The sequence below is a fragment of the Micropterus salmoides genome, unplaced genomic scaffold, assembly GCF_014851395.1.
Source record: "Micropterus salmoides isolate LMB-PRFRI ecotype aquatic unplaced genomic scaffold, ASM1485139v1 Ms_hic_scaffold_4, whole genome shotgun sequence".
NCBI lineage: Eukaryota > Metazoa > Chordata > Actinopteri > Centrarchiformes > Centrarchidae > Micropterus > Micropterus salmoides.
Window position 1 is genome coordinate 9305189 of NW_024043372.1, and position 12263 is coordinate 9317451.

At 42.9% G+C, this 12263-nt stretch overlaps 1 protein-coding gene across 3 annotated transcripts in view; it reads left to right on the forward strand.

Annotated features, from left to right (window-relative positions):
* Window positions 1-12263, forward strand: part of tasora (transcription activation suppressor a) — a 46192-nt gene that overhangs the window by 26794 nt on the left and 7135 nt on the right. For 2 of the 3 annotated variants that reach the window (XM_038698000.1, XM_038698002.1), the window contains 8 exons: window positions 825-1379; window positions 2064-3478; window positions 3817-3939; window positions 5113-5272; window positions 5408-5516; window positions 6032-6210; window positions 6303-6452; window positions 7238-8042. In XM_038698000.1, the coding sequence (XP_038553928.1) occupies window positions 825-1379; window positions 2064-3478; window positions 3817-3939; window positions 5113-5272; window positions 5408-5516; window positions 6032-6210; window positions 6303-6452; window positions 7238-8042 (3496 nt within the window). The remainder of the gene's footprint in view (window positions 1-824; window positions 1380-2063; window positions 3479-3816; window positions 3940-5112; window positions 5273-5407; window positions 5517-6031; window positions 6211-6302; window positions 6453-7237; window positions 8043-12263) is intronic. The other variant, XM_038698001.1, reaches the window with a different exon arrangement.

Sequence of the window (12263 nt, forward strand, 5' to 3'; positions counted from 1 at the left end):
TAGACGAGAAATAGTGTGTGTGAACGGAGCCCCGGTGAATAGAAAGAAATGGGTCAGCAATAAGGCTCATTCAGCAGTAAATGTACAGTAGCTAGTGTATAAAGACTGCAGCTTCTCAGGACTAAAGAGGTGCTCCCGTGTGTTGCTGCCAACTGTTGAATAAAGTGAAGGAGGTTAGCACTGGCTTTGGCCCTGGAGAAAAACAGTCGCTCCTGTGCTTCCCAAATCTTATCAGTCACTGTATTTTCATATAAACCATTTCAAATAACTCGCTAGTTTTTTACTCTGTTCTGTTTTGGATGTTGCATTTGTGTGCTTACATTTCGTTTAATGTTTGATGTTTGTTCACCAATTGTAACTATTGAAGTTCCTCTCGATAATCCTACTGATAAATAAACTAGACTCCGTGTCTTAGATTTAGGCTTAGGGAAGTATTTTGCTTCAGTACATATTTAAATATTGACAGGCTTGTTGTCTCACCTTCTACAGCACTGCAAAAACATGCCCTCTTAGTGAGGCTAACTTGCTCTCGGACAGCAAATGCTGTGGATTCTGCTGTATTTCAGCAGAATAGAACTGGTTACCGTGACAATGTGCATTCATGAGTTTGTTTATCAACAAACTCTCTGCAGAATTGCATAGTATCCCTTTAAGGCAACAAGATCGCAATGTTAACTGTATGATAGGAAATACACAAAATATTTTAGCTGTTTGGTTAAATTTAGTATGCAATGTTGGTTTAAAGCACTAGGTTCTGACCAGACTGCAGAGTCACTGAAATGAATAAAATGAAATTTGAAGTTTATTGTAAACTCTGTCTGCAGGTCTGTGTTCAGAGAGGTACACTCAGAGAGACAGAAACATCCCTCAGGACCCTCGTTTCCAGCACTGCACCACTGCAACAAGCGTCACCACAACAACCAAACCTCGCAGGAAGAGCCCCACCCCATCTCCGGAGCATAGCCTTCCTCCCTCCCCCTTCCAGTGCCCATCCCCTGAGCCCAGTCCTCCTCCCTCACCCTCACAATGCCCATCACCTGACCCTAGCCTTCCCCCTTCACCCTCCCAATGCCTGTCTCCAGAGCCCAGTCCTCCACCTTCCGCGTCTCAATGCCCGTCCCCTGAGCCCAGCCCTCCCCCCTCTCCCTCCCAGTGCCCATCTCCACAGCCCAGCCCTCCCCCATCTCCCTCCCAGTGCCCATCTCCACAGCCCAGCCCTCCCCCATCTCCCTCCCTCTGCCCCTCTCCTCAGCTCACCCACACCCCCTCTCTCTCCCAGTGCCAGTCCCTAGAGCCTAATGGGCTCAGCCCGTATAATAAGGACTACAGTAGTGCTAATGAGGAGCAGTTAGCCCCCACAGCCTCCATGGAGTTTGCAGGTAATGTCAGCCACACTGAGTTGGTCTCAGGGGCTACTTGTTGCATCTGTTCAAGTTTTAGACTGTAATGCCACCAAACCGTAGTGTTCCCAAAGTCTATTAGTTAAGTGTCTCTAGAACAGCTTCAATTGGCATAAACTCTTCAAATCTCTGTTGGCATAAAATCTTCAAATCATTTGCTACCTCAATCCATAATCTTCCATAGATTTCAAGTTGAATTGACACCTGATGACTGAAGTCCATAGCTGAGGAAGTTGCCTAAAGATTAACTTAACACTAAATCTTTTTTGAAATACTAAATCATATGTACACAATTAAGGAGGCAGTTGCCTATTTCTAGAGAAAATACAGTAATTGTGTCCTCTAGACCAAATCAATTTGATACTGACTTGTACTCTACACAATGCACTGTCCCGCTAACCCGGGAGCTGTTATGCCGCATCTGCATTTATTAGGTTTCTTCACTCGTTTATTCAGGTTGTTCCTTTAATTCATCAGTTGTCTGTATGTATTTAATGGGAAGCCCTTTACTCTTCATATTATTATTATTCACATTGAGCCATGACCACAATCTGCATATCACTATAAATAATGCCCCAGCAGTCAGGTCTTGTTTGTTACACTGTTTATGTACTCAATATGCATCTATTGTGTTTCCAGTCTAACTTAATGTGCCTCCTGCAGGAGTGTCCAAGGACAGAGAAGAGAAACCTCAGGGAAAAGAAAAAAAGAATGAAGAGCCATCCATTTCTGCATCCATCCAGCCATCTATTCCTCCAGCTCCAGAGAGTAGGACAAACCTCTCACTACCACCCGGTGAGCGAGAGAAGGAACATGCACAGGGGAAGATGGCGGAGGTAAAGGCAGAACCTGTAGAGGAGGAAAAGGAAACACAGCCAGTTGAGAGAGTGCAAAAACGAGATGAAGAAGAGGCCAACGAGGGTCAGCAAGCAAAGGAGGAGTTGGTAGAAATGATACATGGGGTAGCTAGTGAGCAACAAGAAGAAGTGAAGGAACATGTAGGTGGCTTTTTGTTTTCTCCGTCCATCTCCTCACCTCCTTCTCGTCCGCTCAGAGATATTGATGGCATTGTGGACAAACATCTGGGTGACTTTTCCTCTGAGATACAGCTTCTCCTGCAGGAGGAGAGCGTCCATTACAGCTTCCCACAGTCCCCACACTCCACTTCAAACACAGAAACCACAGCACTTGAACACACACTCCCACACACTCCCATATCTCAGTTTTCACAGTATGTGTCTTTCTATAACCCCTGCCCCCCTGTCCAGGACTACGTTAGCTCACTAAAGGACAGCATTAACAGCATGCTAACAGAGTTTGATGACAGGTGGCCAAGCCACAAGCCTGTCACCAGCCGGACTAATGCTGATGCTGCGTTGGCTAACAGAGTTAGTGATTTTGTGTCTAGCATCCGAGCAGCTAATGCTAAAACAGGCAGAGATGATGATGGTTTCTGTGGTGAACTGACAGCTGCTGACAGCTTTTCAGTCAGTCAAACTCCTGCCCTCTCCAGAGGAGGCGAAGTGTGGCAGCCACATATAATCACCAAACAGTTTCCTGATGCTGCAAACAACAGGAATCCCCCAATTTCTAATGTCACTTTATCAGTTACTACCTCTGCATCTGTTTCTGTCTACAAGCCTACCAATGCTGCCGTCCTCCATCCTTCTAACAATTCCCCACACTCCCACTGGAAACCACCAGTCGCTCATAACAACAGACAAACACAAGATGACAGCACTTCCAGTACTGTACACTGTACCACTGGTGTTGAAGGTGGGGGAGGTCTTGCAGATACAAACTATGAGGTGACTTTGTCCGGGTTCAGCGGTGTCCCTAAGCCCTTGACAGAACCATCACATCCCTCTGAGCCGGTATCCAGTCTGGCCACTACATCTGTCCTCAGGCCCAACATAGGTCAGGCTCCCCCGGCCACAGCCCTGAGCTCCCTGATCAGCCAGCTGCAGCCAGAGGTGTTCAGCAGTCTGGTGGAGATCATCAAAGATGTCAAGAGAAACTCTCTGCAGTTCTACCTCCACAGCACCGAGCCAGAGGACCAGGTCTATGAAGACGTCAAGGTAACCTCAAGGGCAGCATAGTTTATGGTGCATGAATAATTTGTTGAAAATAGATGAGCATGGATGCCTAAATACATACAAATCTATGTTAATATTTAAGTTTCTAGAGTTAGTCTGTCTTCGATGAATGTGAAAAATTAATGACTTCAATTGGAAGATTCCGGTCAAAAGTATGAAAGTACATTAACTGATTCAAACATTAGAAATGTAGTGAATATAATAACCAAACTGACTGAAGACTATTTCACCTCTGGTTTTGGAGCTCTTGGAAAATAAGGTGTAAAAGTCTGCTATTTATTTACAGTTAGTAAATTTTTTTGTGTGTACTCATGTCGTAGGAACACCTGTTGAAGCAGGGTAACATGGAGCAGAGTCCCATGGCCTTTCTGGACCAAGAAAGCTCTGACAGCAAACTGCTGGTCATCATTAAGAACAAAGACATTGCGGCACATGTACACAAGGTACCTCTAAACAATCAGTTAATTAAAACTTACATCTACTTCTGTACTTCTCTTTGTCCTTACTGCTAGTGACTGTAAAAGAAGGTGGAAGTGTCTGGCACTTGTGTGTGTAACCTAGTGGTCTAGGTTAACTGTTCTGTCGATCTATATTTCGGTATTGTACTTGCAGTATCACAGAGGGTTCAGAAAATTCTGTGGTGTTTGGTGTTTTTAAACCTTCCTCTGACTTGACAGGTGGACTGCAGTTTGTTTGTTTGAGTCTATTGATAAGACACGATCTTACCACCCCCTTTTTTAGTGCATCTTTGTATTGGCTTTCTAACTAGCTGACATGCTGTTGATGAGTTTTACACACTATGAAATACAGACCATGTGAAGTTACTTTATTTTGAATTAATATATTACTTTTACTTTTATGATCGCCCCTTCCCACCCCTTTTTTCTTTATCTCTCTTATTTATTTATTTTTTTAATCCCACCTGTAATCAAACATGCATGATTTGTACACAGACATGTGAACCTGCAAATCGACTACATCTTGTAATGGGAGAGCCATGTCTTAAATTTACTCATTTAGGTCACCCTTTTATCGAAAGCGACTTACAGTTGCTATATGTCAACTAGGGGTTAAGTATCTTGTTCAGGGACACATTGCTGGATGTGTCCCAGTGAGAATCGAACCCAGGTCTCTCACATGTGTCGCATGTGCATGCATCTTATCCACTACGCGATCGCAATCGTGAAAGAGGTCAGTTGCTCACCAGGTGTGCAATAGTTTCCTTCAAATAAGTGAGTAAAGTGAGTTGGCTTGAGCAAAAGCTCAGCTAGGTTGTTGGACCCGTTAACTTAGTTTATCAGGCAGCATGTAAAATCTGCTCCTTCAGATTTCATTTGCTCTGTGGCTGTGCTCCTGTTGGCTCCTGCATGTGTTTAGAAGAATTTCAAAAGTGACGGCCACCGGCAGGTTAAAAATTAGCTGGGACACAAGGCTACATGCAAGAGACTTTGTTCATATAAGATGTTATTCTGTGTGCAGTGAGGAGACTTTGTGTACTGCCACTGGAAGGAATTCACAATCAGCCATAGTTATAATGATGGATACAGTGGTTAACTGGATGATAAATAGCCAAACTAAAACAGGACTAACTGGAGGTGTGTTTGTGTACGCATCAGATCCCAGGTCTGGTGTCTCTGAAGCGACACCCCTCAGTGGTGTTTGTGGGAATCGATACACTGGACGACATCAGGAACAACAGCTACAATGAGCTTTTTGTTTCTGGAGGCTGCATCGTTTCCGATGAGTCAGTCCTCAATCCAGACTTCATTACTCATGGTAGGTTTAACTCCACTTAACAAATAATATTGGCAATCATGTTTTCAAGAAATACATATATTATTTTTCACTTTTGACAGTGAAAAATTATGTATTATTGTGTGATATGTTGATTAATGAGATATTGTTCTGCAGACCGACTGGCTGCACTGCTGATGTTCCTGGAACAGCACAGTTCTCCAGACAGTGTCTGGAGGTGGAAGATTCACTGCAAAACTCACAAGAAATTAAAAGAACAGTCCAGGTACTGATTTTGTACCATGCAGGCAGTCATTTATCTGCATCGGAGCCCAGTCTTTTTACCAAAAAGAGTCAATTAGCCAAGTTTGTTTGCATTATAAGCATGGCCACCTTTAAACTGGATTACTTTAATGCTGAGGAAAACATTGACATAATTATGAGAAATTACAGGAAGTGCTTTTTTTATGACTTACAAATGAATTTATGGCAATTCTTCCTCAATGGACAATGTAGACCGATTTGAGTGAGTTATGTGGGTTACAGCCCAACATAGGCAGAGCTTAAGATCTCCCAAAATATGAAGAACCAATTCAGACGTTGGAGTGTGACGTTTAGTTGAGGTCAGTTTACTGTTTACCAAACGGTTAGAAGAAGCACAGTTAGCATAATGTCTACTACATCCTGCTGGTCATATGGGCTCTGACTTGCGGCAGAAAGTGGAAACTGTTTTTGTAATACAGACAATAGGACAATAGGTCTTTTAACGTGTGTGTGTCTCTATGTTTGCTTGGTTGTCAGGTTCAGGAGAGAGGCTGCCAATCTCCTGGACGTACTGTCAGCCTATCAGAAGAGGCAGATCGTTGAGTTCCTCCCGTATCATCACTGCGACATGATGAACCATCACTCACCTAACCTGGACTGTCTGATGGAGCTTCAGGCCCGATACACACAATACCGACACACGGTCTTTCTGACTGGTATGTACATGTCAGGAGCTTCCACTGGGATTTAAAAACCTAATTTACCACCTGAACTGTACTTACAGTATGTTGTTTTTTTTTATACTCAGATCAACATTTTGAGAAGTTCTCTGCATACTCCAGTGGTGGCATCATTGTGGCCAGTATTGAAGGAATTTTACATGACTTCCCCAGACTGGTCGGTTACCATGACATCAAGGATAAACAGCCAATCATAAGTGATATGCTGTCTCCCAAAGGTCAGTTGTGGCAAATAGAAAATATAAAAATTAATAACAAATTTTAGTATTGCTCCATCACAACCATCTACATTCTGAGTTTAGATTAACATCAGTGTCAACATATAATGCCAGAGTTAAAAGAGCACTCCACTTATTTTAACATTGCACTTATAAAGTATATCATTGTTGGACGTCATTAAAATAATGCAATAGACCCAGAGATTTATTTTTGTAAACCACACATTCTTCTTCCATGTTAAAGCCTTTTGGCTACATTACCCATAATGCAACTCGACTGCAGACACTTCGGTGTGTGGATTTGGGTGTGTTATGCTAGTAGCAGCTAATGTAGCCTCCACCCTCCAGTCTCAAGCAGAGGAGTGAGCTACAGAGGTCTGGTGAGTTCATCTTTTTCTAACGCCACACCCCCAGATTTTTCCATTTTCAAATTTGTGGTCTTCAGCCCCAACCAATGCTGACTGAAGTGACATCACTTGAGGACATTTATCAGTTTTTGCACAGCTCCCTTTGTAGTCACAAAAGGCATTATACAACCATTTCTTTATATTTTTTTTACATATTGAAAAATTTGTAGACCTGTAAACAGAATTTAATGTGTAAAATCTTCACACTCCATAGTGTAGTGTGGACGAAAATACTCAGTCAGTCATTTTAAAAGTATGCATGGAAAATTAATATCTTTATTTTAAATAGCCAGGGTTAAATTGGGGTCAGAAGCCAAAAAAGGCTTTGAACCTCTGGACTCGATCCTCCTGCTGTGTTCTGCTGTCCTCTGTCCTCAGGTCTCGGCAGGCAGCTGAGTCATAGTGACTCTTTGTCGGGCTCTGAACGTTCTCCCTCTATCTTCCCAGAACACATCCATCCCCTCTCCTCCCTCGACCAGCCCCAACATCTCCTCCAGCAGTCCAGCCCCAGCCTCCACCCTCTCTCCCATCTCTCTGACCAGCTTGTCCCAGACACCTCCTGTAAGGAAGGTGTGCTGCACCATTCAGGCACAGACTTTGAGGTTCTTCGACTGGCCATCTCCCAGTTACGGGCTGAGCGCAAGGCACAGCTGCATGAACTGCAACAGCAGCAGGCAAAGTTGTGCAGCAACCCCCCCAAAAGCTTCCTTTCCAATACCAGTTGTACAGATAGCCATTCCACCTCCCCTCTTTTAGGTCAAAGACGTCCATCTGAGTCGGTCCAGTTTACTCCTGGCAGTAAAGCAGTGGCAGCCACTTTGGAGTTAATTCACTCAGCACTACAGCCGGAACTGGGGGAGGAGGAGATGAGGGCGGATGGGGCAGAGACTCCTACAGAGGGATGGAGGAGTGGAGGAAGTCGAGGAGGAGCAGAGCGTGTGGATCAGAGAGATGGTACTCCAATAAGAGTGGAAAACTGGAGTCCCAGTAATAGTGACAAGTCGACCACTTCATCCAATCAAAACACAGCTGCAGTGACAGGACCAAGTAACCAGATAGACTCAACCAAAGATGGGAGAGGGAAAGCCAATCAACAAGGAGAACCTGCATTTTCAAAAGGAGCTATACGCAGTGCTGCCTCGTCCAGTACCACAGTTTGTCCTGTAGAGGGCGACAGCTCAAGGTTAGTAAATGGTTAATGACTACTGCCTTTTATCTACAGTTTTTTTTATGATTGAATCTAACATTTAAACTGGTGAACAAGACCCTGGGCAGGTTGGTGTATTTGTCATCCTGAAAAATAGTTTGTGCTGATTCAAGTAGGAACCGTGGGAGGCACTGTAAGTACATAACTTCTCAGCCAGTGTCCTTGGCCTTGAGCTGGTTTTAGTCTTAATAAATAGACCACCAGTACAAACATACATACATATGCACAGTGGTGGCAGCAATAAACTGCCATCCATCACAGCAGCATGACTACAAGTACATATAGTTAAAAATCAAGTATTAAAGCCCAACCGATACAGATTTTGATATTTTCGGATTTTGAAATCGGATATGCCGATATATCGGCCGATTATAATTATATTTTTTTCTCCTTTTCAGAAACGTATAACATAAACAAAGATTATTTCTTACATGTTGTCTTGAGACCTCATCAAGAAAACAAAATGCTGAACAAAAGTACAACAAAATATATTGGAAGTTTTAATAAATAAGACAAAACTATAAAAAAAGTTGTAAAATCATTACAAACTACAGAGTAGCCTACTAATGAATGTTAAAGGAAATAGTGTGTGTAGTCTGTGTGTGCCAAACAAATAAAAAAAAAATACTAATATACTACTACTACTACTACTAGTACTAACAATAATAATAATACCATAAATTACTCATGTCATTACAATTATTATATTACATTATAATGATAAACAGGGCTCTCCTACAAAGGCTAGATTTTTTTTTTTGTCATGCAGTAGTTATTACCTTACACATAATCTGCCACAATGACTATTTTCAACATAGCATATTCACATCTAGTTTATCCCAGCACGCTTTTCATTCTATCCAAAGCTACAAGAATTTTTCAACCACCATTTATGTATCATAAATGACGCAGAGGAAACGCTGCTGTTGAATGGCGTAATACTACATGACAAAGCTAGCTAATGCTATGTTTATCATTGGAAGAGCGCTAACGTTAATGACCGGTTAAACTATAGTATTTAATGTATTCCAAACATATCTGTGAGCTGCTCGTCTGTAATTACAGTCAGTGCGTCGGAAATGATTAAATGATGATGATGTAAATAAATGTGAGCTGAACAAGCTTCCCAGACAAAGAAATGCATCTACCCCCTCTTTTAAATGTGAGAAGTTAGTGTGAAATCTCAAAGTTGCAGGTCCTCATTGTACGTTACACAGTGGCTAATCTAATTGAGCAATGGGCAGTGTTAGCTGTTGTAAATATTGAGAAGTGATGAACTAGGAAGACATGATAGGACCTTTCACTAGAACTGCCACTCTGTTTCAGAAATAAATCTACAATTAAGTCTGTTGACAGCGTAGCCTCCACCACTCAACTACTGTATCATCAAATATACTACTGTGACTGTGACCCTGGTGGAAGGCGAGAGAGAGAAATGAAAAACGGGAGGGTTAGCAAGTATGGCCATGAATGTTTTCAGGAGAGGAGAAGGGATGGGGGCTATTTTAATTATTATTTAAGTTATCTATTTAACGTGACAAATGACTGACTCATCGTAGACACAGCCACTCTCCGTTCCTCTTTCTTAATCCAGTAGACTCTGGTCAGCTGATTGTTTTGTTTTGTGGTGCCATAGTGTTGTAAACAGGGGAGTTGATGCAACACTCATCACATGAGTAATGGGTCCGACTCTCCGTGTCATAAATTGGCTGTTATAAACGCTATACCGATTTATCCGCAATTAGCTCATATCGTCCGACAAATTGGTCGGGCTCTATCTAGTATTTCATCTATCAAGTAATCATCATTTAGTAACTGAAAATATACTTCACCCTGACATGGTGTAACAAGAGAATCCCCATCTGAAATGTATTGCTTCGCTCAATTGGCCTGACCATTGGCCTGAAAAACTGGAAGTGTTAGACGCTGGCTGGCTCAAACCAGCTTGAACTGGTTTTTAGTATATCAAGAGCTGTGCTGTTTGAATAACCGGATGCCAGATATGCATTTTGCTTACATGAACACCAGAGATTAGCTAACCAAAATGTGCGTGGGTATAAGGCTCAGGGCTTTTAGACACAGAGGGGAGACGAACGTATGCCTCTCTTTGAAGAGGTTATTTAGCACTTAGCTTAGTTGCTTACCTTCTTGAGTAGAAACACAGACTCACTTGTGAAGAATCTATTGGGAATACACAGAGATTCTATCGGGAAATTGTACAACACAAGTTCATATTGTGACAAACTTAAGCTCTGATGAAAGACTATTGCATTGTGTAAAGTGAAGTGTATCCAGTAAAAAGGTTCCTTGTTACACTAATTAAGGAAAATAGAGTAAGTCTCCAAATGTTTCCTGATTCCTCCTTTCCTTACTGCTTACACTAGCTATGCCAGTTGGTATGACGTATCCTTGTCCCAGACATGGGCCACCCAGATTTTTGGGGAAAAACCCGAGGCACCGACTACCTGAACCTTCAACCAGGGTGATCTGACCGTAAGCACCTGTTATAATTGGTTTAGCTGTCTCACTGAATCTGTCACATGCTGTAAAATAACAGCCAACTACTCACTATACAGCTTCCGTGAAGGAAAGCTGGAATCGGAAGTGGCACAACAATGAAAATTGCTCTTTCAAAAATGATGCAGCGAAATGGGAGGCCTACTTCCGGGACCATGCTTACTTGGGAGAAATCTTGAACAAGACACCTCCTACCTGGCCCCTAACCCCGGTAGAGACCCATACCTTTTCTTGGGGGCTAGCCATAATGATACATGGCTAACAACCAAACCAACAAGACGGAGACCCCAAATGGACTGGAGCTCTGAGAGCCTCCCTTCGCAAATGGTAAACAGCCCACTATTAAATATTGTTCTAGTGGTATTTGCCATGAGACAAAGGAGAGCCTGGCTGATACTCAGCTTCGCTTAGATTTTTTTTAGATAAGCCTTAACTTACACGTTGCCTGTAGTCTTTATGATTATGGCTGGACTATGGCTTCCAGAAGAAAATATGGAGTCTTTCAAGAATCCCAAACTGGAATGGTTTACATGCTTCCACCATTAAATCAGCGAAGGGGAAGTGCCCGGAGCTAGTAAAGAGAGAAAAGAGCAGGGGGAATCCAGAAAGAGGTCCAGAAAGGCAGGTAAGTCAGAAAAAAGGTGTGCCACCTTTGTGCTATCCTGAGCCTATTATGGAACCGAGAACCTCTCCGCGCACTCCCCCCTGATCCTGCTGAGGTTGTTCTTCTGGCCCCAGATGAGTGGGAAGGTCCAGAAGTATTTGATAAATTATGCCGAGATATTACAGAACTCGCTGGTCCAAGCGAACCTGAGAACATGATAACTACCCTACCTGATAAGGACAGCGCACCAAGCGCATGTAGAAGAACATCCAGAAAAGCAGGTTAAGAAATAAGGCTAAGAAAATGGGAATGAAACAACGGAAGTCTAGTGCTTCAACCATTCCCTGGAACAAACCAGGAGAGCAGACCAGAACCATCCTGGGAAGATCTCTCGGGGGAACAGATTGAAACAAAGAAATTAACACTTCCAGAACCAGACGAAGATTCCCTCCGAGTATACAGTTCCTTGATGGTGACAAGCGAAGAATACAGCTGTTCGATTTTCCCATGAAAGTGCTATTTGCTTCTGCATATTTAAAAACACAAAGACAGGAAGGGACTTGTTGCAGATATTAATTGGCGTTTACAGTAGCCAATTACCCCTGAATTTGCGTTACGCCCCCCCCACCCCGCCATACAGACTAATTTCAGCTCCCCTCCTTTCCTGCGAGGCAGCTGACTTGCGATGTTGACAGAGCAACTGTCTACTGTCCCAAACGGGCCAGCAAATATCCAATCAACTTGTCCATGGGCCATAGGGCCATTGCTTATTTCAAACCCTGTTCTGTCATCGTCAATGTAGTGTTTCTTGAAGCGGAGTGGGATTTTGTGCTGATACCTTGGTTGTTAAGGTCTTGCGTGGACAGCTGACTCCTGAAGCTTTTCTCATTCTTGAAATTCCGTGCAGTGGTTAGTTTGTGGTCTTTAACGGCAACAACCAGCTTTATGCAAGTGAGGGTGATCCATGTCTAGCAATTCTATCCAACGACATAACATTAGACTGCAAGGCTGGTAGTGTCCTTGTTTCATCTCCTGGTGCTGCTTGTTCAGTCATTTTTTAAGGTATACTATGTGAT